Source organism: Typopeltis vanoorti, chromosome 13, assembly GCF_054136105.1.
Source record: "Typopeltis vanoorti isolate ZY-2024b chromosome 13, IOZ_Tvanoo_1.0, whole genome shotgun sequence".
NCBI classification, from domain to species: Eukaryota; Metazoa; Arthropoda; class Arachnida; order Uropygi; family Thelyphonidae; genus Typopeltis; species Typopeltis vanoorti.
In genome coordinates, this window is record NC_143561.1 from 90,671,157 (window position 1) to 90,690,755 (window position 19,599).

A 19,599-nucleotide genomic window follows, 5' to 3' on the forward strand; every position below is an offset into this window, starting at 1 on the left:
TCAGAGAATACAGAGACAAATGTAAGAAAGCTAAACAAAAGTCATGGGAGGACGAAGGTGGCAAAATATTCTGGAGGTTGTTGAAGAAGCTTCGGAATGGAGGAAAGAGTGCTGTAAAAGGAGTTAGAGATGATAAAGGTAACATGACAATGGGAGAAAAAGATATCTTTGAAGTATAGAGTAATTATGTTGATAAACTGCTAAATGAAACAAGCAGTGATGACAGTACAGTGGTAAAAAACATTGACCAGGCATGCAGTCAGGAATACATATCCATACTTGAAATAGAAAAAGCCATCAAAGGCTTGAAATGTGGAAAGGCAGCAGGAATAGATGATATTCGACCAGAAATGCTGAAGTATGGTGGGATAAGAGTCTTGCAGTGGCTGCACTGCATAGTTCAGAATGCCTGGACAGAGGGATGAAGTCCAGATGATTGGAGTAGAGCTCTCATAGTATCCATATATAAAAAGGGAAATAAAACTGAATGTGAGAATTACAGAGGTATATCCCTACTGAGTGTTCCTGGTAAGATATATGCAAGTATACTTGAGAAACGGTTGAGAAGAATTGTGGAAGAAAAGCTGGGTGAAGAACAAACTGGATTCAAGCCAAATAGAGGCTGTCAGAATCAGATCTTCACTTCTCGACAAATAGTCGAGAAATCATGGGAATATAACAAAGATCTGTATTTAAGTTTTGTCGATTTGGAAAAGGCATATGACAAGGTGCCAAGAGAGAAGCTATTCAATATGCTACAGTTATATGGTGTCAATGGGGCATTATATCAAGCAATACTTAGTCTTTATTTGAGTTGTAAGTCAGCAGTTAGAATTGAAGTACAAGAAAATGGTTTAATGTTAAATCTGGTGTGAGACAAAGATGTACATTATCCCCTCTGTTATTCATTATCTATATGGATCACATTATGAAGGAAAGTGGTATTAAACATGGTATCAAAATTCGAGATGGTAATGTCAGCTCTTTGATTTATGCGGACAATGTTATACTTCTAAATAAATCTGCTACAAGTCCGCAAGATTCTCTGACTAAATTGAATAACTGTTGTAATAGATATGGTATGAAGGTCAGCAATAAAAAGACAGCGACAATGAATATAGGCAGAAACATTGAAAGTGTGAACTGCATTGTGAATGGAGAACTTATAGAACAAATAAAATATTTCAGCTATTTAGGCACAATTTTTAGTGAAGATGGTAAATTAAATATAGAAATAGACAACAGAATCAACAAATCTGGTATGGTAGGAAGTCAACTGTATAAATTTATATTGAATAAGAGAGAAATTAGCCAAAACACTAAATTAGCTGTGTACAAGGCAGTGTTCAAACCATTTTAACTTATTGATCCGAGAGGTGGGTCAAAAGTAAAACACTTGATCAAAGACTAGCGACCACAGATATGAGAGTCCTGAGAAGATAAGGGGCATGAACAGATGGCATCAATGGCAGTATCATATTAAAAATGAGAATATTAGCAAAGAACTTTACACTGCTAACATTCAGGAATGCATTAGCAGAGCTAATCTCAGGTGGTATAGTCATTTAAACAGAATGGGAGAGGAAAGATTAGCAAAACAAGTGTTTTCTGCCAGGTTGGAAGGAAAAAGATCCAGAGGAAGACCAAGATATATGTGGATTGATACAGTAAAAAGTGCCTTAGAACAGTGCTTCCCAAACTTCTGGATGTCAGGGCCCCCTTTGCAAAAATTAAAATATTTCACGCCCCCCCCCTCGAAAAAAAATCGTAATAGAGATATATATTATTATAATATTTATTGTATTTATATTCAATACAAAACATACACAGTGAATATCGCAAAAATCAAATGCATATATTGCATTTTTTGCCTCTTACCGTTTGGTTCTGAAGACAATGCAGGCTGTTCTGATAAAATATGAAATACTGTCTTTTTTTTTTTTTTTTTTTAGTCTTTCTGCTTCTTCTGATTGTTCGCAGGAATTTTTTTTTATTTTTTATCAGCCACTTATCCATCTCAGGGTTAAATTTTTTAACGTAGAATAGATCAAATAATATCACCACTTACCGATACTGGCACACCACAGACTGATAACATGAAATTAGTGAATATTACCTGAATAAGGGAATCCCCGGACCAGGAACATTTTTCTCTTTTGTGACTTTTCTCCCTTTACCGTAATTAAGCCTAACTCGAAACAGACAGCAAAGGCAGGTTATTAAAACGTGCATATGATTGGTGCGGTATTAACAAAAGATCGCGCAACCGAAAGATAAAAGCATAGCTGACAATTGAGTTGAAATGCTAACTCTCTTCAACCGAATTCCATATGTGAAACTGCCATAACATTCATTATATATATATATATATATATTACTTAGTTTTAGCACTTTTACGAATTTTAACACGTTCGGTTGAATTTTATTGCTGCCTTGGGAAATCGAACTCGCACACATCTAATTAATAACAATAGTTTTTAGTTAGATACTGTGTTTGCCCATGCAACATATAGTTTTGTTTCAGTCTATATATACAGAATAGTTTCTGTATGAGGGGACGTGTGATTCATTAATTAGTGTGTTTTTATCCCAGTTGTCTCTAATTGCACTATTTGTTGAGAAATATATTACACAGACTCCTCATACCTTATTCACTGGCATAATAAAAGTACTTGTTTTTATTGCCTCTGCGGGAGGGCGTGTTGTTTACCACTGCAAGCGAGTTACTATCTCCCCACATGAACTTGTTTAAGCTTTTTTTTTTTCATGTGTGAAGTATATGCGAAACTTTTATTGGTAACAGAAAACTAGCTCGGATGACAGTGATAATATAAAACGAGTTTTGATATGTATATAAAGTCAATATCAACAGTCCCTGATTACAAACGCGTGATGAAAGGGACAGGAAGATTTGGAGCTTCCCTGGAGAGCATTCGAAGTAAATACAATTAACCATTGCTTTGAAATTAAACATATGAATAAGCAATATTTACTAATATTCATTAAGTGCCGAAATATTCTGGAAGCAAAGTTTGTAAACCAACAACAATGTGTGAATTTTTCCATTAAAATATAAAAAATAGCAAAAAAGAAATAATAAAAGTTAAATACGTTTGTTTTAAAATAAAAAAATCTACTTAGTCTTAAAACATTCTAAATTTGTTTTCATTATTTCACGGCCCCCCTCAACAAAACCTACGGCCCCCAAGGGGGCCGCGGCCCACTGTTTGGGAAGCTCTGCCTTAGAAGACAGAAATATAAGACCTGATAATATTGGAGTCTTGACAGGTAACAGACTGATTTGGAGGAAAATTGTAGAAGTTTTTCATGTAGTACTATCATATCCTGTACACCCCTTGAGGGTATCTCTCAGGAGTTTGATGATGATGTTTTAAAGGTGTTGTGTACATATGGTTTGGGGGACAAAAAAAAAAACACAAGGGATAAACCCCCCCTATCTCTCTCTCTCTCAGTGGAATGATCTTCATGATTTCTGTATTTTATTTCTATAGTTGAATTAGTTTCCACTTTTCTCATCCAAATATTTGCATGTAGCAAATCACTAAAACAGTTCTTATAGGTATGGAAATATTTATTTCCAATTTGGTTTAAATTTTTGGCTTCCTCATCGAAAGCTTATGTTCATCAAGATATGTGCCACACTCATTTAACACATTTGCCTAGTTGTCTCATCTATTGCATGTCAGGCACAAACTTGACCATATATTATGTTTCTTCTGCATTGGACAGGCATATTTTTTCAATGCATATCATACCAGTTTTTTTTTTTTTTTTAGTAGAATTTTGTTTGTAAAATTATTATTTTGGAACTGTCTTAATTGTATAGAAAATCTCAAATGTAATGTTACTCTATTTCAAATCATTAAAAAAAAAAAAAAAAAAAAAAAAAGTCCTTTTCAGTGATTTGCTCCCCCCCCCTGTTTGTGATTGTCTTCATGTGGGTGATGAATTTCATCACCTGATGTGAGAGCACCACTCTGCTTATTGGAGGCCTGAAGTACCTTGAACAAGTTCCATGTTTTGTTAAAAATACAAGAAAATGTATATATTATTCATAAAAATAAAAATAAAATTCTTAGCCCACCTGCCCACAGTAAAATGAATTATAAGTTTGCAAATAACCTTTTGTCTATGGCAGCAACATAAATATATATATTCTTACTTTCTAGACATGCCATGTGTGTGTGAGGCACACCAATAAGGTCCAGTCAAGAATTAAAAAAAATAACTGGTACAGAAGGCAGGGGGGAAAAGGTTTATACGCTGAAATACCCACATATGTACTTTATTTTTCCACATAGTCAGCATTGACTTCCAGGCATTTTTTGGTGTGGCACCAGCCTCTTCATACCTGCATCAAAAAAAATCTGCAGCCAGTGAGTTCAACCGCTGAGTCATGCTGCTTCATTTCCTCATCTTATTCAAACTGCTCAGATGGGAGCCACTGCTTCATATGCAAGAACAAGGGTTAGGGCTGCATATTGCTGTGGTGTGGGTGGTTGAAAAGTTCCCACCTGAACTTCTGAATTTGCTGGACAGTTAGAGCTGTAGTGGGAATTCTGTCACATTGTTATCCAAAAGCACGATTCCTAATGACAGCATTCCTTGTCTTTTGTTCCGAATCTCATCTGAGTTTCTTCAGTGTTTCACAATATGCATCAGCATTAATTGTGGTTCATCGCTGAAGAAAATTGACAATCAAGATCCCTTTTCGGACCCAGAAGACATTGGCCATAATTTTTTTGGCTGACTGTTCCTGTTTGAATTTTTTTACTTTCATAGATGATGAAGGCTCCACTGCATTGATTGTTGTTTTGACTCAACATTTGATATGAGAAAAAAATTCATCTCCTTCAATTTTGTATTGCTTCAAAATTTTTGTGCTGATTCCAATCATTGCTGACAAATAAGAATAAGTCAGCATTTTTGGGACCATCTGGCACACAATTTCTTATATTACAACTTTTCTTTCACAATTTCATGAATGAGCATGAAAAGTTTGGCAATTCAAAAGAAAGTTCTGTAATTGTGAAGTGACAATTCTCACTAATTTTCATGTTCACTCTTTACACCAAATCATCTGTCACCACACTTGGCCAGCCACTGCACTCTTCGTTGTGAACACTTGTGCCCTTCTTTAAACAAATGACACCATTGCCTAACCTTACTGTCACTCATGTTAGGTCCGTAAACCTTACACAGTCCTCAGTGAATTTCTGCCAACAAAAACCATATCACACCACGAACCTCACAACTGGTGGGATTTTTTGTCACAGCACCCATTATAAATTCTTTTTTTGAAGACAACAACAAACAATAACATGATGAAAGTAGATTGATTAACAGCTAGCTAATGAGTCATTCTATGCTACCATTCATATGCAACCCTTCTCCTTTATCTTATTTTGTGGTAAATTCTGATGGGACCACCCAAAAGGTACTCGATGCAGAGGAAGACCCTTAAAAAGATGTAATTGAGTCTGGAACAGGCCACTTGGCCCATAAGCCTGGAAAGGAAGAAGAAGAAATTCTGAATGGACCTTACTTTCTGTGCCACACACACACACACACACACCAGCATTATGAATTAATGTGATATATTTTTATCTTTTTGTGGCTCTCACCCGAAAGGTTTTATGTAATCCACCTAAAGGTTTTATAAACATTCATGCAGTGGGTGGGCTAAGGATTTCCCCCTCCCTTTATTAATTTTATATATTTGTACACCCCAGAAACCCTGTTCTAGAGACCAAACAGAACTTTTTCAAGTCATATCCATGCCTCTGAAGTGGAATTCATGGGCTCATAATGTGACGAAGTTCATCTCCCACCTAAAGACAATCATAAGCATCCATGCCCTTGGTGGCTTGCACCTTGTTGTGCAAGCCACTAAAAATATTCAGTTGCTGGCCTAGTTGGACAAGCAACTGAATATTTTTTTTTTTTTTAAATAAGTTGCTTTGAGAAAGGATAGAAGGATGAAAACTCCTTGAGAAGAAAAAAATTTTTTGTACATTAGTGATAAACACAATGTTAAACAGAGGGATCCAGTTACTGTTTTTATCTTTCCTACAGTCATCACTACAGTAACAATTGTTACTTTTATAAAATAATTATATTCATTTTTTAATTTTATTTACAAAAAAAAATTGTATTATGATATCGCATGTTTTTCTATCAGAAAGTGTGTCGTGTATTAGCAGGTTTCCAAATGCAGATTTTGCATTGTGTTTTGTGATTTCTTATTTCTGCCTTTTAACCCCATGCAATTTCCAGGGAATAATGGGAAGATCAAAGGATTGACATGGCTTTTCTTGGAAATAAATTGTGAAAACTGAAATCCTTTCTTTTTTGGATAAAAGAATAGACAAGATGTGAGATCATAGAAAATTCTTAGAATAAACTTCCCTTATCAGTTATTTTAAAATAGTTTTATTAGGATATTGTGTTATATTTAATGCTACAATAAAACTTCTAATTTGTTTTGTTTGTATCTTCAGTATAGTGTCTGTCTGTCTATGTGTGTGTGGGAGGGGTCATTGTATATGGTTATTTTCATTCCAGTCTTTTGAAAGCATAGACATAATGAATAAAAATCCATTTATTTCCTTAGTGAATAAAAATGAATCCTCCTGTGTTTTACAAAAACATCTGGTGGTCTGATATAATTTGTTCTGCTCCATAGCAAGTTATTGGGCATATAATACTACAGCTGTAAATTTTAAGTAATTCATTTGTCTCGAATGTTTTTCACTTCACACCTCTTCTTTCCCTTTTTAAATGTGCTCATCATTTACACATAGTTCATGCCTCTACTGTTAATCAGGAGAAATAAGGATGCACAGAAGAGTGAATGAAACCAAATTTTTTTTTTTTAATGGTACATTACTGTAAGAGAAGGCAAAGTAGAAATATTCATATTTCTACTTTGCCTTCTCTTACAGTAATGTAAGCATTGAAACAATAAAACTTCTAATTTGTTTTGTTTGTATCTTTAATCTTTAGTTACAAATTACAAACTGAAAGCATGTAAGTGCAGTTTCATTTTGTAGGACAGTCTTGATTAGATTCAGTTCTTGTCCTAAGTTGTAACTGAAGAATGATTTCAAGGCACATGAATAAAGAAGGACTGTTACAAATGTTATCCTGGATGTAAGAGTAACCAAACCAGCAGATAAACACATGCTTCTTAATAATGATGAATAGGAAACTATTAAATCTTTGCAGAAAAACAAGCATATCCTTCCACAGTCTATCTCATTATATTTGGATAAGTGACTGTACATTTCAAGAGTACAGTTGATGATAGTTCTCTTGTTAGAAAAGTAAAAGAAGTGATATGTTCTCAGATGAATAATAGGTTCAAACATACTAAACATTAACAAATTCTGTACTATAAAGTGTTCTGTGAATTTTCTTGCTCTTGGCTAACCTTTGAATTTGGTAAATATCAAAAACAGACTTTATAGAGAACAAATGCTATATGTTGTTCCATTGATGATCTTTGCTCTTCTGTGAATCGCACATTTCAGTAGTATATAACGACCGTATATCAGGTACAAATATTGGTGAATATTGGTACAAACTTCTAGTTTCTATTTGCATAATACTAAAAGTCATGTACAATATTAGCATTTGTTCTGTCAATTGCTTTTTTAGTGTCGTGTAAGTTTTCAATTCCCATTCATCATTCATGTAATAACATACTAGTTTGATGAATGGATCATTTACCATGGAAGTCAACTGATCAGCAGTGACTGCACAGATTTACCCTTTGAGAACGTATTTCTATTCTACTTTCCTTTCTTTCATCACAAACTTTCAGAAGTCTTGTTTTTCACTTTGTTTGCACATGTGGCAAACTCATTAAATATTTAAAACCATTTCCACTGACAGATGACAATGGGAAGCAATTACTTTTTTTAAAAAATAATATCTGTTACCTTTTTGTGGGACTAATTATCATGTTTCAGTAAAACCAAATAAGCTTTACTGATTGCTTTATGTGATTAAAAATTATAGTTTTTATGCATACTAAATATCTTAAAATACTCTGTAATTCTCACATTCAGATTTATTTCCCTTTTTATATATGGGTACTATGAGAGCTCTACTCCAATCATCGGGAATTCGTCCCTCTGTCCAGGCTTTCTGAACTATGCGGTGCTGCCACTGTAAGACTCTTATCCCACCATACTTCAGCATTTCTGGTCAAATATCATCTATTCCTGCTGCCTTTCCACATTTCAAGCCTTTGATGGCTTTTTCTACTTCAAGTATGGATATGTATTCCTGACTGCATGCCTGGTCAATGTTTTTTACCACTGTACTGTCATCACTGCTTGTTTCATTTAGCAGTTTATCAACATAATTACTCCATACTTCAAAGATATCTTTTTCTCCCATTTTCATGTCACCTTTATCATCTCTAACTCCTTCTACAGCACTCTTTCCTCCATTCCTAAGCTTCTTCATCAACCTCCAGAATATTTTGCCACCTTCTTGATATTTATTTTCAAGTATTTAGCACTCTTGCATTTGTCTCTGTATTCTCTAAGAGCACAAGCTGACTTATTTGACAGGAACTTTTGATATGCTTTCTTCTTTACCTTCACTGCCTCTTTAACTTCCTGTGTCCACCAGGGAGTTCTGATTTTTTTATCCTTGCAGACAACCACACCACATGCCTCTCTGGCAGAATCAATCAATGTTTTCTTCAGAGTTTGCCACTGAATCTCCAAGGTTTGATTCCTGCTCTCAAACTCTTTCATTTTTTCTTGAATAATGTTTGTGTATTTTAGTCTACAGTTCACATCTGAGAGCTGCTCAACTTTTATTCTCTTTAAAACTTCCTTACATGTTACTCTTTTCAGTATGAAATTCAATTTTATCCTGCTCAAGACTAAATAGTGATCACTTCCAATTTCAAATCCTCTGTACACTCTGGTGCCCTGCACCAGGGAGAAAACATCACTATCAACAATAACATAGTCAATGAGACTTTTCTTATTCCTAGCCTCTTCTCTCCATGTGAATTTGTGCACATTTTTATGTTGGAACAATGTGTTAGTAATAACCAGTCCATGTCCTGAGCAGAAATCCAACAGATATTTGTCATTATTATTAGCTTTGCTCTTTTCTCCATTTTCCCAAAATATTTTTCTATGTCTCACAATCATTTCCTACTCTTATTTAGATCTCCAACGGGGACCAACTTTTCCTACTGAGTGTTCCTGGCAAGATCTATGCAAGTATACTTGAGAAACGGTTGAGAAGAATTGTGGAAGAAAAGCTTGGTGAAGAACAAGCTGGATTCAGGCCAAATAGAAGCTGTCAGGATCAGATCTTCACTTTACGACAAATAGTCGAGAAAGCATGGGAACATAACAAAGATCTGTATTTAAGTTTTGTCGATTTGGAAAAGGCATATTACAAGGTGCCAAGAGAGAAGCTATTCAATATGCTGCAGTTATATGGTGTCAATGGGGCATTATAGTCTTTATTTGTGTTGTAAGTCAGCAGTTAGAATTGAAGGAAGTTCAGGAAGATGGTTTAATATTAAATCTAGCGTGAGACAAGGATGTACATTATCTCCTCTGTTATTCATTATCTATATGGATCGCATTATGAAGGAAAATGGTATTAAACATGATATCAAAATTGGAGATGTTAATGTTAGCTCTTTGCTTTATGCAGATGATGTTATACTTCTAAATAAATCTGCTACAAGTCTGCAAGATTCTCGGACTAAATTGAAAAGCTGTTTTAATAGATATGGTATGAAGGTCAGCAATAAAAATACAAAGACAATGAAAATAAGCAGAATCATTGAAAATGTCAACTGTGTTGTGAATGGAGAACCTGTGGAACAAGTAAAACATTTCAGCTACTTAAGCACGATTTTTACTGAAGATGGTAAATTAAATATAGAAATAGACAACAGAATCAGCAAAGCTGGTATGGTGGGAAGTCAATTGAATAAATCCTTATGGAATAAGAGAGAAATTAGTCGAAACACTAAATTAGCTGTATACAAGACAGTGTTCAAACCAGTTTTAACTTATGGATCTGAGAGCTGGGTCAGAAGTAAAACACTTGACCAAAGACTAGAGACCGCAGATATGAGAGTCCTGAGAAAGATTAGAAGCGTGAACAGATGGCATCAATGGCAATATCATATTAAAAATTAGGATATTAGGAAAGAATTTGACATTGTCAGCATCTAGGAATGCATTAGCAGAACTAATCTCAGGTGGTATGGTCACTTAAACAGAATGGGCGAGGAAAGATTAGCAAAACAAGTGTTCTCTGCCGGGTTGGCAGCAAAACGACCCAGAGAAGACCAAGATATAGGTGGGTTGATACGGGTACAAAGTGCCTTAGATGATAGAAATATAAGATCTAATAATGGTGGAGTCTTGATAAGTAACAGACTGATTTGGAGGAAAATTATAGATGGGAGTGTAATGATGTAATTTTTTTCATGTTGTACTATCATATCCTGTACACCCCCCTTGAGGGTACATGGCAGGAATTTGATGATGATGATGAACATCTTAAAATATAGTAAATTATATGTAAAAATTTTATCACAATTTGCATTTAAACCTATATTGTTATCCAGTATAATTTAAAAATATTGCCAGACTGTTTTTTGAATAGTCATATATTCTTAATTATTTACAAATAACCTGTCAATAACCTTTTCCATCAGCTGAAATGGGATGATAAACCCAATAAACTGGGGTTTTCATCCTACAATCAGGCAAACCGGCCCTATGAACACACAGGATACATTCATAGGATATAGTACGGCAAGGAAGACAATGGGAAACCACCTTGCTCATAAACATCCTCCCCTAGTGTGGTAGCATATAGCTACAACCACCAGCCATATAGCTGTCAATAAAAAGGATAATTAATTTTCTTTTATGTTTATTGAAGATGAGAAAAAATAATAAAAATAAATCCATATGTATGTAAAGATGTGCCACTGTTAAAATATCGACAAGATCAAAGTATGCAGAAAATTTTAATGCACATAATATGACTGATTAAAAATATTTAAACAATCTTTTTAACTATTGATCTCCTACCTCTAGACTGTTGATCCCATATAAGAAAAATTGAGCAATGTGTGCAGCATACAAATTTTCATGTCCCCCTCATCATTAATCTTCAAATATCAAATCTTAAAAATCTTTGTTGGGTTTATTTTTTTTATTTTTTTCAAATGACTTATTAATTTATCACAACTTTGCATTGTGATAAATCCAATGCAAAGTTGTAAAATGGTATCACTTTGAAGATGATTAAAATGTTTATAGAAACAGTTTTTTTGAAGACTGACTTAATTGCTAGGAGATGGTTTCAATTCATTCAACTAATATTTTTGTATTTTATGCATTTTAATTTTCTTACTAATTTAACTCTATTGTTAAATAAATGTTGCACTACAATATACTGAGTAATTCATTTTATAGGATGAATAAATTCTGTTTAATAAGTACTTATTATGTGGAACCAGATATGCTTAGCATGGACAGGTATATCTTGCAGTCCCTTATGTATATACATACATACACACAGATATATAATTTTTTTCTGACTTATTAATGCAAGTTGTTGGGATTTATATATGATATATATAAAATACTTCCTTGATTCCAAGAAACTCACTGACTCTCTCTCTCTCTCACACACACACACTCTCTCATATAAGTGTGAGAGAGAATAATTTTTGAACTATTAAATTGCTGACTGATGTGTTACTAATTTCAAAAATCATTACCTTACCATGCATGTGCGCACACACACTTTTGTAAATTCAGTTTGTTGTGTTTATTTTTTTATTTTTTTCAAATGACTTATTAATTTATCACAACTTTGCATTGTGATAAATCCAATGCAAAGTTGTAAAATGGTATCACTTTGAAGATGATAAGAAAAGTTGTTTTTCAAATGCTGTTAAATGTATCAGTTTTCTTGAAAACATTTTTTTTCACTCATTGCAATCAGTCAGCTGTTCCTCTGCATGTAATATAGTTTCTAATCATAATGTTGATACTCACTATATTCATTTTGGTTATCAGTTAATTTGACAAAAAAAAAATTATCCAAGAACCATGTATAAATTTTCATTTGGTTATCATTACTGTCATTATCTTATTCATACTTTTAAAAAACAGTTTAATACATTTAAGGAAAATTGGAATTTATTAAACAATCACAAAAGTTATCTTCTTTCCTAGAATTTACTAAAGATACTTTGTCTCTACTATCCTTACCTGGTATCTATCAGGTACCCTGTTCATGTCATCTTTGCTATTTTCACAGACTGGTGAAGCAAAGTTTTGGTGTTTGGAAAACACAAAATTTTGGTGTTCTTCATAGCAAAAATAGCAAAAATTTTGTGTTTGGAAAACACAAAATTTTGGTGTTCTTCAATTCTGATCTTCAAATACCATTTGAAGATCAGAATTGAAGAACACCAAAATTACAGAAGATTTCTATAATCAAGGGGGTTCAAACCTTGCTTCTAATTCCATCAACTCTAGACACAGAGTTCATTGGTATCACACAACGATGAACAATGTTGAACTTCTGTAGGATTGAATTTGATTGCCTGTTCCTAGAAATGAGTGAAACACTCTCCCAGTTTTAGGAAGTAATTAACCATAAATTGCTATTATCATTAAATTCTTGACATGTACCCTCAAGGGGGGGGGGGGGTATACAGGATAAGATAGTACTACATGAAAAACTTACATCATTACTAACTTCCTATCTACAGTCTCCCTCCAAATCAATCTGTTACCTGTCAAGACTCCAACATTATCAGACCTTATATTTATTTCTTCTAAGATACTGTATTTTACTGTATCAGTTCACCTATATCTTGGTCTTCCTCTGAGGCTTTTTCCTGCCAAGTTTTGCTAATCTTTCTGCTCCCATTCAGTTTAAGTGACCATACCACCTAACATTAGCTTTGCTAACACATTCCTAGATGCCAACAATGTTAAGCTCTTTCCTAATATCCTCATTTTTCAATATGATATTACCATTGATGCTATATGTTCATGCCTCTAATCTTTCTCATAACTGTCATATCTGTGGTCTCTAGTTTTTGGTCAAGTGTTTTATTTCTAACCCAGTTCTCAGATTCATAAGCTAAAACTAGTTTGAACACTGTCTTGTATACAGTTAAAATTTAATGTTTTGACTAATTTCTCTCTTATTCCATATAAATTTATTCAATTGACTTCCTACCATCCAGATTTGTTGATTCTGTTGTCTGTTTCCATATTTAATTTACCATCTTCACTAAAAATCGTGCCTAAGTAGCTGAAGTGTTCTATAGGCTCTCCATTCACAATGCAGTTGATATTTTCAGTGTTTCTGCCTATTTTCATTGTCTTTGTCTTTTTATTGCTGACCTTCATACCATGTCTATTACAACAGTTATTCAATTTAGTCAGAGAATCTTGCGGACTTGTAGTGGATTTATTTAGAAGTATAACATCATCCGCATAAAGCAAACAGCTGAGATTAACACCTCCAATTTTAATATCATGTTTAATACCACTTTCTTTCATAATGTGATCCATATAGATAATGAATAAGAGAGGGCATAATGTACATCCTTCAATTCTAACTGACTTACAACTCAAATAAACACTAAGTATTGCTTGATATAGTGCCCCATTGACACCATACAACTGTAGCATTTTGAATAGCTTTTCTCTTGACACCTTGTCAGATGCCTTTTCCAGATCTACAAAACTATATATATATATATACAGATCTTTGTTATATTCCCGTGATTTCTCAGCTTTTTGTTGTAAAGTTAAAATCCTAACAGCCTCTGTTTGGACTTAATCCAGCTTGTTCTTCACCAAGCTTCCCTTCCACAATCTTTCTCAACTGTTTCAGCTGAAACCTATCCAGACTTCCTGGACTATGCAGGGCAGCCACTGCAAGACACTCCGTACTTGAGTATTTCTGGTCATCTATATCATCTACTCCCACTGCCTTTCCACATTTCAGGCTTTTGGTGGCTTTTTCTACTTTAAGTATGGATATGTATTTCTGATACTATGCCTGTTGAGTGATTTTTTACTACTGTGCTGTCACTGCTTGTTTCATTTAGCAATTTTTCCAAGTAATTACTCCATACATAAGGATATCTTTTTCACCAGTTTTCATGTCACCTTTATCATCTGTAATTCCTTTTACATCACTCTTTCCTCCATTTCTGAACTTTTTCAACAGCCTCCAGAATATATTGCAATATTCTTGATATCTATTTTCCATGTTCTTACATTTGTCTCTGTATTCTCGAAGAGGACAAGCTGACTTATTTGCCAGCAACTTTTGATATGCTTCCTTCTTTTCCTTCACTGCGTCTTTAACTTCCTGTGTCCATCATGGAGTTTTGATTTTTCTATCCTTGCAGACAACCTCACCACATGCCTCTCTGGCTAAATCAATCAGTGTTTTCTTCAAGGTTTGGTTCCTGTTCTCAAACTCTCGTTTTTTCTCGAATAATGTTTATGAATTATAGTATACAGTTCACATCTGAGAGCTGCTCAACTTTTATTTACTTTAAAAATTTCTTGCATGTTCTTCTTTTCAATATGAAATTCAATTTTATCCTGCTTAAAACTAAATGGTGATCACTTCTGCTTTCAAATCCTCTGTACATTTTAGTGTTCTGCACCAGTGAAAAAACATCACTATCAACAATAACATAGTCAACGAGATTTTTCCGTTTCCTTGCCTCTTCTCTCCATGTGAATTTGTACACATTTTTATTTTGGAACATTGTGTTAGTAATAACAGTCAGGGTCCTGAGTAGAAATCCAGCAGCTGTTTGCCATTTTTATTAGTTTTGCTCTTTTATTAAGGTTTAGATCACCAACAAAGACCAACTTTTCCTTTTTCATTGTGTCAGTTGCTTTCTCTAAAGCTGCAAAAAATTCTCCACTTCTACCTTAGTAGAACCTTCTGGGAACATAGACACAAATGCTTCATTGTCCAGTTTCCCATTCTGATATTTTCCTAAATCACTCTTCTTGATATTGCCTGAATAGAACCTTCCATTCAAGAAGGTTAGCCTCGTATTTAGTGTTGGATATTATAGTCCTGAGTAGAAATCCAGCAGCTGTTTGCCATTTTTATTAGTTTTGCTCTTTTATTAAGGTTTAGATCACCAACAAAGACCAACTTTTCCTTTTTCATTGTGTCAGTTGCTTTCTCTAAAGCTGCAAAAAATTCTCCACTTCTACCTTAGTAGAACCTTCTGGGAACATAGACACAAATGCTTCATTGTCCAGTTTCCCATTCTGATATTTTCCTAAATCACTCTTCTTGATATTGCCTGAATAGAACCTTCCATTCAAGAAGGTTAGCCTCGTATTTAGTGTTGGATATTATAGCTACTCCTTCTTTTCCCTGATTGTCATTGCCTTAATAAAAACATTTTCTATTTATTGCTCAGAAATATCTCACCAGTTTTTGTCTTTTTTGTTTCAGTAACCCATATCATGTTGATCTGGTACTTATCTAATTCCTCAACTAGCTCTATATCTTTGAAATTCATGCTTCTTATGTTGATAGTGCCGATCTGGAACTCCAGTGATGTTGAGTTCGGATGTGTTTGAGGATTTCTTTCAGTAGCTGACTTTTTGCTTTCTCCCTGGTTTCCTGGCAAAAACAAATGGGGGCATTGTTTAACTAGGTGACGCTCCGACCTGGCATGAAATTCTGTTATGTTGTACCATCATTTTATATTGTAGTTTAAGCCAGTAAGAATGCAATTTGGTCGGCTAAATCCCAAATTGCCATCCGACCCTCATTTGTTTAGTATTCAAGTAGATACATAACAGGTTGCACCGCATGAAGGTGAGGATTGAACCCAGAACCGACCAGGTCAGAAGTCCTGGTCGGTTCTTTGTATTTTTTTAAAGGCTATGTGGAGGTCTCCTCCTCTTCATTATACCGCTTTGATCCTTAAGCACTCCATAGCTTGTTCATGAATATTTTATTTTTTGTTGTGTGTGTGTGGGGGTGGTCTGAAAAGTTCTCGGCCTAACAATGAAAAAACGAATTTATGATTTCAAAATTATTTTATTTTTCAACATAATCTCCCTTAAGACTAATACATTTATTCTACTGATGCTCCAGCACCATTATCCCATACCTGTAGTAGTTCTCAGTAAGATCTGCTAAATATCCCTCTATAGCTGCAATCACTTCTTGATTTGAACAAAAAAAACGCTGACCAGCGAGGAAGAGTTTTAGTTTTGGGAAGAGATAGAAGTCAGAGGGAGCCAAATCGTCGGAATATGGTGCATATTCCAACATTTCATAGTGCAGATTCCTTAATTTTCCCATCACCAAAACACTTGTGGGCAGGTGCATTGTCCTGATGAAAGATGATTTTTTCTTTTGCAAACAGAGTCTTTTTTCATTAATTTTTTCGTCTAGTCTGGTTAAAAGATCCGAATAATATTCTCCGGTTATTGTTTTACTCTTTTCAAGATAATTAATAAACAAAATGCCTTTAGCATCCCAAAACACGTATGCCATGACCTTTCCTACTGATGCAACTGACTTTGTCTTCTTTGGCACTGAACAACCAGCTTCTGTCCACCGTTTTGAATGCTGTCTGGATTCTGTTGTGTAATGGTGAATCCAAGTCTCATCCATAGTAATAAATTGATGCACAAAATCAGTTTTATTCTTGTTAAAACTCTCCAATCACTGTTCAGAGATTTTCATGCGAGTTCATTTTTGATTTGCTGGGAGCAACTGCGCCACCCATCTTGTGCAAAGCTTTTTCATATGCAATTCTTTGTGCAAAATATATCCTACACATTCTTTTGAAATGCCTATGGTCTCAGCAATTTCACTCACTTTGACTCATCAGTCATCCAATACCATATCGTGCACTTGATCAATGATTTCTCGTGTTGCACTTTTTGGACATCCTTCACATGGATCATCTTCAAGGCTGGTACGGCCATGTTTAAACTCGGCAGCCCATTTCTTAATTGTCGAAAACGAAGAAGAAGCGTACCCATAAAATTTTATGAACTTTGAATGAATTTCTTTTGGCATTAAACCTTTTTTTACAAAGAATTTTATAACACGATACTCAATTTTATCCATTTCAAGGGATACAGCCAACACTTTTGCTTCAGACAGCTGTATAAAACAAACTACTTGATAGAATGACTTGCAATTTCACATGGATGCTTATGGCAGATGTACCAACTTAGAAAAAAAAAATCTTGCCAATAGTGTTGCCATCTATGGTCGAGGCCGAGAAGTTTTCAGACCACCCTCATGTATATATACATTTATCTTGTTTTTATTTATTTATTTTTTCATTTTGAGTTTTTACAACTATACCTGGTCTGGTTCCCCAGAACTTTAATAATGTTGTTTCTGTTTCAGTTATATGAGACACATGCTGACTCATTTTTGTGTTAATATTTCGAATGTTGTAACCACTTTTTGCTCTCTCCCAATATAACATGAGCATCATAAATGATGCTCATGTTACAGTGAGCAAAATAAAGGAGTTGTTAATAAATTCTACTTTCCCTTTCAAGTGTTAAACTGCTTTTTTAAAGGTATGATTATATCTACCAACATGTTTCTATAAAATGTCTAATTGTCATTATCGTGAAACAAATTTCACAACACAACTTAGATTGGAAAAAGTTAGATTTCTTACTATATGCCCATGTTGTAACTTATTTACAAATATTTCAATATCTTATGAGTAAAATATTTTATTTTGTTATTCTTTATATAGACATGTTCTCTCAGTTATGAAAGTCGGATAAATTGCAGCAAGTTACTTATAGAAGCTGAAATGTATGATGTAAGTTCTTAAAACATCTTTTGATGAACTATATTTTTATGGTTCCAAGTTAATTGCATTTTTTTTTGTTAAGTATAATAAAGTAAATTGTTAAGATATTTAAATATCTTAATATGATTTTGTTTATGAAAGATATTATTGTTAGTTTAGATAATTGAAAATGAAATTAAAGATGTATAAAAATATCATTACATAAATTAAAGATGCCAAGAAATTGTATTCTTGGTTTAATCCTATATCCATGTGCAAGCAAGCAAAGTTTACACCTGCAGTATTTTTAGCACATGGCAACTTATATATAGAAGCTAATGACTTCACATCACTTGCCTTAGTATCCCATAATTCAAAGCACATATCATTATATACACACATCAAAAAAATATCATTATGTTGATAAAATTATATTAAAACAATATTTTACTTTAAGAAGAATATGATATCAGCAGTACTTGTAGTTTCACTATTAATGGGTGAGTAATGAGGCTGTTAAGCCTAACTTCACCTCATTACTATGTCATTGGTGGAAACAGCTTATTGTTCAGCAGCATGAAGAATATCAGCAAGATATGCATGCCTTTCTATGTCATTAGAATTAAAATACCTGTAGACGTTTTTTATCCTGAAATAATCAAGTGGAAAAGAAACTTCGTCATACTGCAAACAAACATATCCAGTCCATCATTACCGAAGAAACTTCTCTTTGCTGTTTGTGATATCTGGCTCTAGCAATGTCATTTCATGAAGTCGCAGTTGAGAGAATATAGCATACATTTGAGTGTGATATGACAATGAACAACTGATGGACATAAGCTAGAGAGAGAAGATATATGTGGAAAGAGACATAAAAATGGAATGAATGGAAGAATATAGGGGAGAGTTGGAAATATTCCCTTTAAGAAATAAGGAAAAATATGAGGAATGAATGGCTGTATTTTGTGGATTCCTTGAACAAACTATGTTCAAGTTCCTAATAATAAAATAGAATAATTATAACAGTATACTGTAATAAAATTTATGTGAATGGAATCTTAGCAACCTCAGCATATGATTTTTTTTTTTCTCATTTCTTTTAGTGAAAAGAAAATTTCTCATTTCTTTAAGTGAAAAGGTGGAAGTTGAGAACTTCCACCTTTTCACTTAAAAGAAGCACTTTATGCCTTCTGTTTTGCATATCTGAATTGCCAGCATCACTAGTCTTGCACTTTGGGCCAATATTAATTAAAATAAGGATTACTTGAACACAAGCACTGTGTTACTGGAACAGTCAATCTGATAACCGTGATTGCTACTAAGTGACTAACAGCCAGGTAGTGTATACAGTACAGCGTGGATATACTGGACAAAGGGATGATTCATGTCCTGGGGGGGGGGGCGATGTGAGATTTCATCACCCTACTTTAAAACTTATGAATTGTTTATTTCTAGAATTTTTCATTTAATATTTTTGGACCAGGATTGACTGCAGGTAACTGAAACTGTGGAAAGCAAACCCATGGATAAAGGGGGACTACTGTATATACACACACAATCTTTGTTAATAAAGAATCTAAAAATTAACAAACCCTCTTTACTTTTATTCAAATTAAGGTCTGTTTTGTCAGGTTTTTATAAGGTTTAGTAAAATATCTTTTGCCCCTCCTTCCCCTTCAAGTTTGATTTTCATCATGTTCTGCCATTTTTGTGTG

General features: G+C 34.0%; 1 protein-coding gene across 1 annotated transcript in view; it reads left to right on the top strand.

Annotated features, from left to right (window-relative positions):
* LOC150100357 (uncharacterized) overlaps positions 1–19,599 on the top strand; it is a 109,846-nt gene that overhangs the window by 68,838 nt on the left and 21,409 nt on the right. The window contains exon 8 of the mRNA XM_090402932.1: positions 17,846–17,914. Coding sequence (XP_090259058.1) covers positions 17,846–17,914 — 69 coding nt within the window. The remainder of the gene's footprint in view (positions 1–17,845; positions 17,915–19,599) is intronic.